The sequence below is a fragment of the Heteronotia binoei genome, chromosome 21 (genome assembly GCF_032191835.1).
Source record: "Heteronotia binoei isolate CCM8104 ecotype False Entrance Well chromosome 21, APGP_CSIRO_Hbin_v1, whole genome shotgun sequence".
NCBI classification, from domain to species: Eukaryota; Metazoa; Chordata; class Lepidosauria; order Squamata; family Gekkonidae; genus Heteronotia; species Heteronotia binoei.
In genome coordinates this window covers 189,036,908-189,052,610 of record NC_083243.1, presented here as the reverse complement: position 1 = coordinate 189,052,610, position 15,703 = coordinate 189,036,908, and the positions used below count along the sequence as shown (strand labels likewise).

The 15,703-nt window shown below is 46.9% G+C and overlaps 1 protein-coding gene across 4 annotated transcripts in view; it reads right to left on the bottom strand.

Annotated features, from left to right (window-relative positions):
- Nucleotides 1-2,798: 2,798 nt before the first annotated feature.
- The window catches only part of SLC15A2 (solute carrier family 15 member 2), a 144,937-nt gene continuing 132,032 nt past the window's right edge, over nucleotides 2,799-15,703 (bottom strand). For all 4 annotated transcript variants that reach the window (XM_060261865.1, XM_060261866.1, XM_060261864.1 and 1 more), the window contains 2 exons: nucleotides 11,573-11,677; nucleotides 2,799-2,989 (listed from right to left, as the gene is read on the bottom strand). In XM_060261865.1, the coding sequence (XP_060117848.1) occupies nucleotides 2,816-2,989; nucleotides 11,573-11,677 (279 nt within the window). In that variant the 3' untranslated portion in view covers nucleotides 2,799-2,815. The remainder of the gene's footprint in view (nucleotides 2,990-11,572; nucleotides 11,678-15,703) is intronic.

Sequence of the window (15,703 nt, the reverse complement as noted above, 5' to 3'; positions counted from 1 at the left end):
GCGTCTGGAAGGCTTCCCCCTCGTCCTGGTGCTCGGGGTCCAGCTCCTCGTGGTGGGCGGTCTCGGTCTTGACCCGGGGAAAGGTCCGGGCAGCCCTCTCGAACGCTACCGCCTCGCTGAAGGCGCCCTGGAGGGTGAGCTCTTCTTTGGCGAAGAGCTTCTGCTGGAGCCTTTCGTCGCGGAGGCCCCACGTGAATCGGTCGGCCAGGGTTTCCTCCAACTGGGGGAAGTTGCAGTTCCCGGCGAGTTTGCGGAGGGCCGCCAAGTAGTCCGCGGCTGACTCTCCAGCGGTCTGGTCCCTTTTGTGGAACAGGAATCTGCGGGCCACCCGTGAGGGCTGCGGCAAGAAATGGCCCGTGAGGAGCCTGATGATCTCCTCGTAGGATTTCTCCGTGAGGCGGGCGGGAGCCGAGAGACCCTTGGCGATCTCGAACGTGGCTGGCCCGCAGACGCTCAGGAGAACATCCCTCTTTGATCCGGCGTTGGTGATCTTGTTGGCCCGGAGGTAGAATTCGACTCGTTCCGAGTAGGACTCCCACCCCTCTGGAATTGCAGGGTCGAAGGGCTCGATGTAACCGGTGTTCCCGCTCTGGTTGGCCATGGTGGCGGCGGCGGTCGTGGCCGGTCGTTCGTTGCCCAAGATCTCCGATTGTAGCCGATGAGGCTAGAATCCCATCCTCGTCGCCAGTGTAACGTACTCGAAGCGGAGACGAGAGTAGGGCAACATAGTTTATTAGGAGCACGTTGCAAGAGAGAGAGAGCACGCGGGCCGGGCCCCGCTTATATACAATTCCCGGTACAGCCTACTGGGTCGGTCAGGCCAATCCTGACCTGTTGAACTTCCCGCCGCAGCTGTTGATTGGCGGGTGATTCCGCGCCCTGCGCTGGAGGCTTCTGGGACAGCCCAGTAGCTTCCGCGCGGGGCGAATGTTGTTACTGATACACTACAGATGGATTCTGTTAATTTAAGTTCCAAGGATGTTAAATATTCATGCTAACCTTACTGATTTTTTTTCTTCCTCTAAAGAAAGACCTTTTGGAAATGACATAGATGTTAAGAATATCTTTTTGGGGCAGCAGAACCACGTTCTGCTGATATTAATGTGAAACCCTTTATATTACGATAATCTCATAACAAAAGAAAATGACACCCATAATGTTAAGTCATTTAATGCAAAACCAAATGTCCAGCACAAAGACATATAAAAATCTAAATGTTCCAGGAATTTAAAATCGTGTATGCTTACCACTTCTGGAATTCAGCTGTTCTTTCAAAACCGGGATTTGGAATGAGGGAGAAAGAGGCCTATTTCCTATTAATGGTTGAATGTGTAAGCTGCTCACAAGTCATCATAGTAGAGTGAGTTAATTTGCATTATGTATAAAACAAAATTAGGCAAACCAACACATTTCCTGAAGCACAAACAATATGTGGAATGATCCCTAAACATAGTGAGAACAAGAAAAGAAAGAAGTAAACAAGTGAATACGTAATCAGGCTTACTGAGTAAACATTGTGCTTTGTAATGGGTGGGTTTTTTGGCCTCGCTATAAAAGGTTTGCTGCCTTCTCCCCAAATTGCTGTCTTGCAAAGCGCAGTACAATAATATAATTACTTTTGGGACGTAAGTGTCAACAGTTCTTTCAGTCTGTGATTTGCATGACTTTTTAAAAAACCTGTTTTGTTTGTAGTCACTTAGCCAGGCCTGTTTCTCTGTGTTTTGGATTTACTTTTAATCTCATTGTCATGTAAAAATAACTGAGGAGACATATGGTAAATGAGTCCTCTTTATTCCCTGTCCAAACATCCATGGACCACACAATGGTTTTCCATTGGTCACTATGAGTGTTACCATTTTCGCACACACCAGTTGTTACTGACTCTGGGGTGACGTTGCATCATGACATTTTCACGGCAAACTTTTTATGGGGTGGTTTGCCATTGCCTTCCCCAGTCATCTGCACTTCCCCCCCAGCAAGCTAGGTACTCATTTTGCCGACCTCGGAAGGATGGAAGGCTGACTCAACCTGGAGCCAGTTACTTGAACCAGCTTCCGCCAGGACTGAACTCAGGTCATGAGCAGAGCTTGGACTGCAGTACTGCAGCTTACCGCTGAAATACTCACATGGACCATCCCTGTGTTAGTCAAGAAAATATTTTATAAAGGTCTGTTTAGAACAATATTGGCATGTACAAATTAGGTACCGGAAAAGAAAGTGTGTGTGATATGTTGCTATTATTGTGGAACAATTCTGGGAGAAATACACCGTTTTCGCACACAGTTTACCACGCGGTCACGTTCCTGTTCTCTCCGCAGCATCTGTTGGATTTCCCATTATCTGCGCCGGAGTTATAGGAAGTGCCGCGGCTTTTGTGTAGCAAACGCAAACTGGGTTTTAGCGGTTTACGCTAAAACCCCTGGGAAGCGGTATGTGCCCACTATGGCTTTGGGATGCCAGTAGTTGTACAGCCTATGAGACACTGAAAAGGAACAAATGGAGGAAAAAGTAAATTAAGCAAAAACTCTTTTAACTATTTTATATTTTCCCCTAACCTGTAGGACTGGAAACTACTTTAACTGATATTCATTTGTCTTTCAGCATTTTTTGTTTATTCTCTCCTTCTATTTGAAAGAGCTATTTCTAATAATTGATGGGGGCAGAAGAGACAGGCAGATTTAAAACCATACTGCTCTTTCCATTATATCCAGCTCATTTTCTGAAGAAAACAGCAAGAAGTCCATTTCCAAACTTTCGTTTTGTGGGTTTTTTAGAAGGCAACCCCCCCCCCCCCTCTTCAGTGTCCATAGCTATCTTATAGCCTTGTTTTTTTCACAAGGCCAATCATGTTTTTATTGCTTGGTGTATCTTGCTTGCTGTCTTTATCAATTAGTTCTTCTGGGTTGATACTATGGTAAAAATATCCCATGACGGAGAAGATGACACACACAACAAAGAGAAGTGCAGCAAAGAAGACAAACTCAGCCCACTGGAAAGAGGAAAAAAAAAAGATAATTACTTAACAAGGTAAAATTGAGACACTCTGATAGCTATACACAGAATTCCCAAGCAGTTGAGTAGGTTAGACTTGCTTAGATTTTACTTTAAATGGAGACTTAGAATCATTGAGTTGGTACATCCAGGGTCATCTAGTCCATCCCCAACCAACATCTTTATAAATGATTTGGATGAAGGAATAGGGGAAATGCTTATTAAATTTGCAGGTGATACTAAATTGGATGGGGTTGCAATAGAAGACAGAAACAGGGTACAGGATGATGTTGACAGGCTGGAAAACTAGGCTAAAACCAATAAAATGAATTTTAACAGGGATAAATGTAAAGTTCTGCATTTAGATAGGAAAAATCCAATGCATGGCTATAGGATGGGGGAGACATGTCTTAGCAGTAGTATGCATGAAAAGGACGGTGGCTCAGTGGTAGAGCATCTGCTTGGTAAGCAGAAGGTCCCAGGTTCAATCCCTGGCATCTCCAAAAAAGGGTCTAGGCAAATAGGTGTGAAAAACCTCAGCTTGAGACCCTGGAGAGCCGCTGGCAGTCTGAGTAGACAATACTGACTTTGATGGACCAAGGGTCTGATTCAGTATAAGGCAGCTTCATATGTTCATATGATCTAGGGGTCTTAGTGGACCATATGCTGAACATGAGTAAACAGTGTGATGTGGTGGCTAAAAAGGCAAATGCAATTTTGGGCTGTATCAACAGAAGTATAGTTTCCAGATCACGTGAAATTATGGTATCGCTTTACTCAGTTCTGGTAAGTATTGTGTTCAGTTTTGGGCACCACATTTTAAGAAGGATATAGACAAGCTGGAACGGGTCCAGAGGATGGTGATGAAGATGATGAGGGGTCTGAAGGCCAAGTCCTATGAAGAAAGGTTGAAGGAGCTGGGCATATTTAGCCTGGAGAGGAGGCAGCTGAGAGGTGATATGATCACCACCTTCAAGTACTTGAAGGGCTATCATATAGAGGATGGTGCAGAAATGTTTTCTGTGGCCCCAGAAGGTAGGACCAGAATCAGTGGGTTGAAATTAAATCAAATGAGTTTATGACTCAACATTAGGAAGAACTTCCTGACCGTTAGAACAGTTCCTCAGTGGAACAGGCTTCCTCGGGAGGTGGTAGCCTCTCCTTCCTTCGAGGTTTTTAAACAGAGGCTAGAGGGCCATCTGATAGCAATGAGGATCCTGTGAATTTAGGGGGAGGTATTTATGAGTTTCCTGCATTGTGCAGGGGATTGGACTAGATGACCCTGGAGGTACCTTCCAACTCTATGATTCTAAGGCTATGTGGCTGCTGTCCCCCCTGCCCATATGCCTCCTTAGGCTTTTTGTTCACTCAGACTTGGCACTTCCAGCCTCTCTCTGTCTATATCTATCTCCTCACAATTCCTGCCCCCCTCAAGAATAATCTTTTCCAGCCCACCCCCCATCCACATCTCCCTCTTCATGAGTTGTGTCCCACCAAGATCTACCTCATAGCACAACACCTACCTCATGAATCAAGATCTGTCTCAAAGCACAATATCTAATTTATGAACCAAGATCTACTTCATAGCACGACACCCAGCTCATGAATCAAGATCTGTCTCATAGCACAAGACATACCACATGAACCATATATGCCCCGAAGGTCGCTTCGTTTGGCCTCCCAAGATCTTCTGACTGTCCCCGGCGCAAGAGATGCCCGTCTTGCCTCTACCAGGGTCAGGTCTTTCTCAGTCCTGGCCCCAACCTGATGGAATCATCTCCCTATGGAGATCCGGGGCCTACCTGGCTTGCTAGCCTTTCGTAGGGCCTGTAAAATGGAGCTGTTCCACCAGGTTTTTGAGTGAGGCAGCGATCTAATCTATTCATTAGATCGGTTGGCCTCCCCTGCTGTACTATCCTACTGTGCTGCTGTGCTGCATCATATTGTTATGCCATCTGTTTAAAAAATATTTTTTTTTATTAACTACAAATAAATTTATATATAAAATTCATTCATATATCCTATGATTTTTTCTGATTCTTTTTCTGCAAGATTTATTTTTGACATTTCACCATAGGGATTACTTTCGGAGCTTTTATCCCATTATCATACCAGACGATGAATGCAGTCACTGACTAGGCATACAGCTTTTCAAGTAACACATACAGGACTTTCAAATAGTTTCCCATAAAATCCTAGATGCTTAAGGGTCGTTTGAATGTGTCTTTAGTGCTGAGACCGTATTTGCCAATCCCTGGAAACACATAGATAACCTCAGAAAAAAGGAGCAGAATGCTGTCATCTTGACAAATGGTATACTACAGGGGTGGCCAACGGTAGCTCTCCAGATGTTTTCTGCCTACAACTCCCATCAGCCCCAGCCATTGGCCATGCTGACTGGGACTGATGAGAGTTGTAGGCAAAAAACATCTGGAGAGCTACCGTTGGCCACACCTGGTATACTACATGAAAGAAGAAGAAGAAGAAGAAGAAGAAGAAGAAGATATTGGATTTATATCCCGCCCTCCACTCCAAAGAGTCTCAGAGCGGCTCACAATCTCCTTTACCTTCCTCCCCCACAACAGACACCCTGTGAGGTGGGTGGGGCTGGAGAGGGCTCTCCCAGCAGCTGCCCTTTCAAGGACAACCTCTGCCAGAGCTATGGCTGACCCAAGGCCATGCTAGCAGGTGCAAGTGGGGGAGTGGGGAATCAAACCCGGTTCTCCCAGATAAGAGTCCGCACACTTCACCACTACACCAAACTGGCTCTCTTTCTCCCCACAACAGACACCCTGTGAGGTAGATGAAGATATTGGATTAATATCCCGCCCTCCACTCCGAAGAGTCTCAGAGCGGCTCACAATCTCCTTTCCCTTCCTCCCCCACAACAGACACCCTGTGAGGTAGATGAAGATATTGGATTTATATCCCGCCCTCCACTCCGAAGAGCCTCAGAGCGGCTCACAATCTCCTTTCCCTTCCTTCCCCACAACAGACACCCTGTGAGGTGGGTGGGGCTGGAGAGGGCTCTCACAGCAGCTGCCCTTTCAAGGACAACCTCTGCCAGGGCTATGGCTGACCCAAGGCCATTCCAGCAGGTGCAAGTGGAGGAGTGGGGAATCAAACCCGGTTCTCCCAGATAAGAGTCCGTACACTTCACCACTACACCAAACTGGCTCTACACCAAGCATTAAGACAACCACTACACCAAGCATTAAGACAACCAGCTACCGTGGCCCTCCTGGCCCAAATAATCTCACAATGATTGTAGTTTATCAGTTTTAGCCTCAGATAGCTTGTGATAGTGCACCACGTGGGGAAGTTGTTAATGTGTGAAACAACAGCAGGTCTCCTCAGTGTAGCATCAAGAGTTGAAAACATTGCATGTACTAGAATTATATGCACATTTTGGTATCTGAGTCCAGCAGTTCTGATTCTCACAGCGGAATATTTGGGAGCAGTGTTCTCTCTACGCTGAGTTAGTGTGAGCTAGCTCACCATTGCTTCGCCTCCGGCTCACACATTTTTTATTGGCTCAGGAAAAATGGTCCTAGAGCAAGCTAATTTATGCAATAGCTCACAACTTTAATGCTGGTAGCTCATGGAGCAGAATTTTTGCTGACAAGACTCCACAGCTTAGAGGGAACATTGTTTTGGGAGTGCTGTGAGATTGTACCGGTTGTTGCAATTGCATGTGGCAGGGCAGGCAGAGGCTTCTTTGGTGCAATCCTGAAGGGCACAAGAATGTCAGAGAATGAGCGTTTACAAACTTGATGTCCTCACACCATATAAATTAGGAGTCGCTGCTGCACACATAAAGTGGCCCTTGGCATGAAATTAAATTTGGTTTATTTAGTTCTTTTCAGTAACACACATTTATTATTACTGGTATTACAGATTATAACGACATACTTGCTCAGCTGAGTGCCCTGGCATTGTTGGGTTTTTTCGAGTCATTAATTTGTGAGGGAGGACTCTAAATTGAATGGAGCACTAATTGCATTCTACTCTGCTTGTCACATCATCTCCATAGCTTCATTAGTTAATTGCTCATTTGCTCAATGGCCTTTTTCTCCATTACGCAGGTTAACCAGACACTTCCCCATCTCTTCCCCTCTCTGCAAGTTATTTACATTGTTACTTCTTCATTCATCGCTATTGGGAGATATATATATAATATCCATTAGATCCCAATATGACCCTAAGCATCCATTAAATTATAGGCAATCATTTAAATTTTAAATCTCTCTCTGCAAATTTTAATTTAAGTCCCAACTCATTGAAAGGAGTCGTGCTGCAAAATTTAACGCTTACCTGGTTTGAAATACAAATCTGGGGTACTCATAAAGCACAATACCGTGAATTGGACTATGCCTCCTGAAAGTTCTTAAGAACTCCCTGGCTCTTTATGCTACTACAATGAATCTCTCTGGGCGTTTTTGCACTGACCTTCAAGTAGCGCGACCACCCTCTTCACACCGGAGGATCTGCCCGGATTTCGCACAAGAAGCGCCGGCGCACCCAAAAGAGCCGGCGACTTCCGTCGCGAAACCCGCTCAAACGTTTTCCTGCTTCTTGGCGGTTTCCGTTTGAGCGGGTTTCGCGACGGAAGTCGCCGGCTCTTTTGGGTGCGCTGGCGCTTCTTGTGCGAAATCCGGGCAGATCCTCCGGTGTGAAGAGGGTGGTCGCGCCACTTGAAGGTCAGTGCGAAAACGCCCTCTCTCTCTCTCTCTCTCTCTCTACTCTGCTACTGTGGTGCCACAGTAGCAGAGTAGCTTGCTCAGTAGCACAAACTAACAGGCAGTGTTTGAGAAAGCAGAGCTAGGCTAGGAAAGGAAACAAACCAGGTGCTGGACCATAGAGGCTAAGCAGCGTGCCACACAATAGTGAAATTAACTAACCAGTGACATAAGAACATAAGAACATAAGAGAAGCCATGTTGGATCAGGCCAACGGCCCATCAAGTCCAACACTCTGTGTCACACAGTGGCAAAAAATTTTATATACACACATACACTGTGGCTAATAGCCACTGATGGACCTGTGCTCCATATTTTTATCTAAACCCTTCTTGAAGGTGGCTATACTTGTGGCCGCCACCACCTCCTGTGGCAGTGAATTCCACATGTTAATCACCCTTTGGGTGAAGAAGTACTTCCTTTTATCCGTTTTAACCTGTCTGCTCAGCAATTTCATCGAATGCCCACGAGTTCTTGTATTGTGAGAAAGGGAGAAAAGTACTTCTTTCTCTACTTTCTCCATCCCATGCATTATCTTGTAAACCTCTATCATGTCACCCCGCAGTCGACGTTTCTCCAAGCTAAAGAGTCCCAAGCGTTTCAACCTTTCTTCATAGGGAAAGTGCTCCAGCCCTTTAATCATTCTAGTTGCCCTTCTCTGGACTTTCTCCAATGCTATAATATCCTTTTTGAGGTGCGGCGACCAGAACTGCACACAGTACTCCAAATGAGACCGCACCATCGATTTATACAGGGGCATTATGATACTGGCTGATTTGTTTTCAGTTCCCTTCCTAATAATTCCCAGCATGGCGTTGGCCTTTTTTATTGCAGACGCACACTGTCTTGACATCTTCAGTGAGTTATCTACCACGACCCCAAGATCTCTCTCTTGGTCAGTCTCTGCCAGTTCACACCCCATCAACTTGTATTTGTAGCTGGTATTCTTGGCCCCAATGTGCATTACTTTGCACTTGGCCACATTGAACCGCATCTGCCACGTTGACGCCCACTCGCCCAGCCTCAACAGATCCCTTTGGAGTGCCTCACAATCCTCTCTGGTTCTCGCCACCCTGAACAATTTAGTGTCATCCGCAAACTTGGCCACTTCACTGCTCACTCCCAACTCTAAATCCTTTATGAACAAGTTAAAGAGCATGGGACCCAGTACCGAGCCCTGCGGCACCAAGATGATTAAGGGTTTGTTCCCTATGAAGAAAGTCTGAGACTTTTCAGTTTAGAAAAGACATGACTAAGGCAAGGGGGCATGATAGACGTTTATAAAACTGCGACAGGATAGAGCGAGTGGACACAGAACACTTTTTCTCCTTCCCCCAGTGGTGACTGAGGGGAACCTCCACATTTAGAGGCAGCAAATCTCCGAATGCCATTGGCAGGAGGCAATATCAGGGAAAGGCCAGTTGTTCGCTGTCTAACACAACCGGTTGGCCACTGCATAAAGCAGAATGCTAGACTAGATGGACCGCTGGCCTGATCCATCAGGGCTCTTCATAATGGAAGAAAAACAGTGTGGTATTGTTCTTAAGATTCCCACTCTGCCACAAAGGTCAGCCAGTGCTATTAAGCCATCAGTTGTTTCACAAGCTAACATATCACTGTTGTGGGAGGCGGGGAAGCAACAACCAATTTATGTTGCCCTGGATAGGTGGGATGCAAATGGTAGCAGCAGGAGCAGCAACAATAGTGTGTGTATCCAACCACCTGTGAACTTTGTGAAGGAGGGCTTTCTATTGCAGCCCACTGACTCCTGTGGGGAGCAGACCTCATGGAACAGCACAGAGGGCAAGGTGGGGCTCTGCACTGAAAGGGGGAAATAGTAAGTGGAAATAGATATCCTCAGGCCTCGGATTCAGCAGGATCTCACAGGAGCACAGCTCCTGAACCTTCCTGAGGGTTCCCCCTCTTCCTCCCCACCACTGAATAGTAGGTGCAGCTGCATAACAATCCCTGGATGAGCTCCACCACCTATTTTTCTACAAAGCAACCCCTGGATATCCCTCGTCTGAGAACATAAATACTCTTTAAGCCTTTGGAACGACATGGTTGGATACAAGTTAATTTGTCCAGGGAGTACCCAGTAATGACTAGATGATAGCGTGTGAGCAGCTTATTAAGTAGGGGCTTGTTGTAGTCCTAAATCAGTCTAGAACCCTCAAGCCCTTCAGCAGCTGAGCAGCCTTGGGTGTACTAGAAATAACTTATTTTTTTTTTTTTTTAAAAAAACCCAACCACCAGGCTCCATGCTTTGTTTCAGTCACTATGCATAATTCCAAAAACATAACTTCCATCTGCTCCAGACCATCCTCACCCAAAAGATAGCAATTGCTGGCAAATAAATTGCCCTAAGCCACTTTAAGAAGGGACCACCAGGCATTCTGTGGGCAGAATGAAATTCCCAGCATCCTCAGTCCTAATGCTGTTGATAGCCTAAATTGAGGGTTAGAAGTCTAGGGGTGATGCTGGGTACCTCACTCTCTCTGGAGGCCCAGGTCATCGTGGTTGCCAGGTCTGCCTTTTATCATCTTCAGCAGGTCAGGCAATTGGTTCCTTATCTCTCCACCCAGACCTGGCCATAATGACCCATGCAATGGTCACTCCCAGAATGGATCACTGTAACTCTCTTTAAGCGAGCTTACCCTTGAACCTGGTAGATAATTCACTGAAAATGTCAAGACAGTGTGCGTTTGCAATAAAAAAGGCCAACGCCATGCTGGGAATTATTAGGAAGGGAATTGAAAACAAATCAGCCAGTATCATAATGCCCCTGTATAAATCGATGGTGCGGTCTCATTTGGAGTACTGTGTGCAGTTCTGGTCGCCGCACCTCAAAAAGGATATTATAGCATTGGAGAAAGTCCAGAAAAGGGCAACTCGAGTGATTAAAGGGCTGGAGCACTTTCCCTATGAAGAAAGGTTGAAACGCTTGGGACTCTTTAGCTTGGAGAAACGTCAACTGCGGGGTGACATGATAGAGGTTTACAAGATAATGCATGGGATGGAGAAAGTAGAGAAAGAAGTACTTTTCTCCCTTTCTCACAATACAAGAACTCGTGGGCATTCAACGAAATTGCTGAGCAGACAGGTTAAAATGGATAAAAGGAAGTACTTCTTCACCCAAAGGGTGATTAACATGTGGAATTCACTTCCACAGGAGGTGGTGGCGGCCACAAGCATGGCCACCTTCAAGAGGGGGTTAGATAAAAATATGGAGCAGAGGTCCATCAGTGGCTATTAGCCACAGTGTGTGTGTGTGTGTGTGTGTGTGTGTGTGTGTGTATATATATATATATATATATATATATATATATATATATATATATATAAATTTTTTGCCACTGTGTGACACAGCGTGTTGGACTGGATGGGCCATTGGCCTGATCTAACATGGCTTCTCTTATGTTCTTATGAGCCAGAAACTCCAGCTGGTGCAAATATGGTGGCTGGCCTACTAATTGCAATGCCTATGAGGGTGTGTATTTAGCCCATGCTCTGCCAATTGCACTGGCTACCAGTTAAGTTCTGGATCCATTTCATGGTGTTGGTACTAACATTTAAAGCCCTGAGTGGCCTGGGACTAGCATAGCTAAGGTACCATCTCTCCTCATATACCACCCCCCCCTGATCAACAGAAGCACCCTTGGCCAAAGGAAGTCCACTTGGGCCAGTTATCCCTGGCCCAAAGGATGTCCACTTAGCCTCAACCAGGGCCAGGGATTTCTCTGTCCTGGCCCCTACCTGCTGGAACATGCTCCCACCTGAGATCAGGGCCTTGCAGAACTTACTGCCGTTCCAACTAATAAATAAAATATTCTGCGCCATACCTGTTTCAGAGGAGCAGCCTGGGCAACAATGAGTACAATAACGTTTCCAAAGGCTACAGTTAATAGCCAGCCCGCTTGCAGCACTGACTTCATGCTGACGGGAGCCTGAAAAAAACAGAAAGGAAACTGGTAAACACAATCCAAATATTGGGAAAGTCATTCATTCATTCATTTACTTCATCCACGCCTTGACTTTCATCACAATAGGGAGTGAAAGCTGCTCACAACATTCTTCTGTCCTAAATGTTATCCTCACAACAACCTGGAGAGATATAGGCTGAGAGGGAGTGAATGGCTCAGGTTTGCTTCGTGAGCTTCCATGGCAGAGTGGGGATTTGAATGCGGATCTCCCAGATCCTGTTCTTACTACACCACACATTTTGTTTCCTCAGCATCAGATTAAAAAAAGAAAAAGCTCAAAAAGGTGCTAAACAAAATATTTCATTTATTTATTAAAGCATTCTGAATTATTTTCGTTGACCTGTTTTGAATATTACATCTGATACAAACTAAAACCAGTTAACTATAAATCAAACAGTAAAGACACTGAAACTGCATACAGCAGAATGAAATTATTTACTTTTAACGTCAACAGGCTATGTCATTAAGAGTATATAATTTCAATTCGTTGTACGCAATCTCGGTGTTTTTATTTCATAACGTATTGTTTATTTTATATTTTTGAATCGTTTTAGAGTACGTAAACTCTCAGGCAAAGTAAGCTGTAGCAAAATGCCTTCTGGTACTGAAATTCACACATGAGTGCACAGTACTTGGGTATTCACCTCTGGATGGGAAAGGAAAGGAAAAGGAAAGGTCCCCCGTGCAAGCACCAGTCGTTTCCGACTCTGGGGTGACGTTGCTTTCACAATGTTTTCACGGCAGACTTTTTACGGGGTGGTTTGCCATTGCCTTCCCCAGTCATCTACACTCCCCCCCCACAGCAAGCTGGGTACTCATTTTACCGACTTTGGAAGGATGGAAGGCTGAGTCAACCTCGAGCCGGCTACCTAAAATCCCAGCTTCCACCAGGGATTGAACTCAGGTCATGAACAGAGCTTAGGACTGCAGTACTGCAGCTTTAACACTCTGCGCCACGGGGCTGTTGCACCTCTGGATGAGTTACCACCAAATGTGCGAATGAATTCTATTTTAAAAAGCGCTATACCTAAGGTGAATTGATATGGAAGTTCTGTCTGAGGTTTTTGGTCTCCATATCTCATCCACATGTGACTTTCACGAATTAATGCTGCAGTCATCAAATGGATGTGGCTGATCAGCCTTCCTGGATGAGGCAAATTGTTTAGACCCCTTTCAGGCCTAGTTATGAGACTGAAACAGCCTTCTTCACCCTGGTGGATTTCTGGCCCCAGGTGATGGACAGAGGGAGTGTGACTCTGTTGATACGCTTGGATCTCATAGCAGCTTTCAATACAACTGATCTTGGCATCCTTCTGGACCACCTACCTGTACTGGGAGGTACAGTTCTGCTGTGGTTCTGGTCCTACTTGAAAGGTAGGTTTCAGAAGATGGTGCTGGGTGACAGCTGTTCAGTTCTTTGGCCTTTGGCCTATGGGATCCCACAGGATTCCATCTGTCCCCTTTGCTCTTTAACATCTACATAAACTACTAGACGAAGTCATCTGGAGATATGGGCTGGGTTGCTACCAATATGCGGATCAGTGGCGTAGCTAGGGCTTTCGGGGCCCGGGGCCCAAGATTTATGTGGGCCCCCCTACGTGTGTGCACGCCGCCGGAAACAGGAAGTGACGTCACTTCCGGCGACAGCAAGCCACCGCCGGAAACAGGAAGTGACATCACTTCCTGTGACATCATTTCCCCCGCGCCACCTGCCGGAAACGGGAAGTGACATCACTTCCTGTGACATCATTCCCCCCCCCGCGCCACCTGCCGGAAGCAGGAAGTGACATCACTTCCTGTGGCATCACTTCCCCCAAATGACATCATTTCCCCCAAATGCCACTGCCGGAAACAGGAAGTGACTTCACAGCACTTACTGTGACGTCCCCAAAAATCCCCCAAATATCACCGCCGGAAACAATTTTGTTCTCAAATCCTGTATATACTTCATCAGTATATGGGATAAGGCACTTTCTCAACTGTGCTGCATAATGCAGCCTATTTATTTTGTCCTGTTTGCTCTGTTGGCTCTATCTGCGCCACCTTCATCACTGTCACTAATAACACAGGTCAAGATGCAGGACAGGAACCCGGAAGTGACCGACAGGCTGCTTCAGCGGGCCGCTGAGCCGCCCCCCTGGGTCCCACAACGATGGGACCGATGCCACAGGGATGGGCTCGAAACACTCTATAACCCCTCAAAAGAACAGCAGTCTAGCTCGCTTCCCCCGAGCCCTGCCGCCATAAGCCTCAAGGGGGCTCATTTTGCGGCATCTCCCGGCGGGAGGGTGGCATCCGCACGGGACACATATCAAATGAAAGAGGGGGCGCAGGGCTATCAGAAACAGCCGGCGGAGGGGGTCGGGAGACCACCCCACTGGGGGATCCACACCCCGAAAGTGATGAAGGTGGCGCAGATAGAGCCAACAGAGCAAACAGGACAAAATAAATAGGCTGCATTATGCAGCACAGTTGAGAAAGTGCCTTATCCCATATACTGATGAAGTAAATACAGGATCTGAGAACAAAATTGCACCAGAAGACACAAACACAAAGCTCCCTTACACTGAATCAGTGCTTGGGTCCACCAAAGTCAGTATTGTCCACTCCAGTCACAAACACAAAGCTCCCTTTCACTGAATCAGTGCTTGGGTCCACCAAAGTCAGTATTGTCCACTCCAGTCACAAACACAAAGCTCCCTTTCACTGAATCAGTGCTTGGGTCCACCAAAGTCAGTATTGTCACATAAGAACATAAGAGAAGCCATGTTGGATCAGGCCAATGGCCCATCCAGTCCAACACTCTGCGTCACATAAGAACATAAGAGAAGCCCTGTTGGATCAGGCCAGTGGCCCATCCAGTCCAACACTCTGCGTCACATAAGAACATAAGAGAAGCCCTGTTGGATCAGGCCAGTGGCCCATCCAGTCCAACACTCTGCATCACATAAGAACATAAGAGAAGCCCTGTTGGATCAGGCCAGTGGCCCATCCAGTCCAACACTCTCCGTCACATAAGAACATAACAGAAGCCCTGTTGGATCAGGCCAGTGGCACATCCAGTCCAACACTCTGCGTCACATAAGAACATAAGCGAAGCCCTGTTGGATCAGGCCAGTGGCCCATCCAGTCCAACACTCTGTGTCACATAAGAACATAAGAGAAGCCCTGTTGGATCAGGCCAGTGGCCCATCCAGTCCAACACTCTGCGTCACATAAGAACATAAGAGAAGCCCTGTTGGATCAGGCCAGTGGCCCATCCAGTCCAACACTCTGCGTCACATAAGAACATAAGAGAAGCCCTGTTGGATCAGGCCAGTGGCCCATCCAGTCCAACACTCTGCATCACATAAGAACATAAGAGAAGCCCTGTTGGATCAGGCCAGTGGCCCATCCAGTCCAACACTCTGTGTCACATAAGAACATAAGAGAAGCCCTGTTGGATCAGGCCAATGGCCCATCCAGTCCAACACTCTGCATCACATAAGAACATAAGAGAAGCCCTGTTGGATCAGGCCAGTGGCCCATCGAGTCCAACACTCTGTGTCACATAAGAACATAAGAGAAGCCCTGTTGGATCAGGCCAGTGGCCCATTCAGTCCAACACTCTGTGTCACATAAGAACATAAGGAGGGAGGGAGCGAGGGAGGGAAGGGAAGGAAGGAAGGAAGGAAGGAAGGAAGGAAGGAAGGAAGGAAGGAAGGAAGGAAGGAAGGAAGGAAGGAAGGAAGGAAGGAAGGAAGGGGGGAGGGAGGGAGGGAGGGAAGGAAGGAAGGAAGGAAGGAAGGAAGGAAGGAAGGAAGGAAGGAAGGAAGGAAGGAAGGAAGGGAGGGAGGGAGGAGGGAGGGTGGAAGGAGGGGGGAGGGAAGGAAGGAAGGAAGGGAGGAGGGAAGGAAGGAAGGAAGGAAGGAAGGAAGGAAGGAAGGAAGGAAGGGAGGGAGGGAGGGAGGGAGGGAGGAGGGAGGAGGGAGGAGGGAGGGAGGGTGGAAG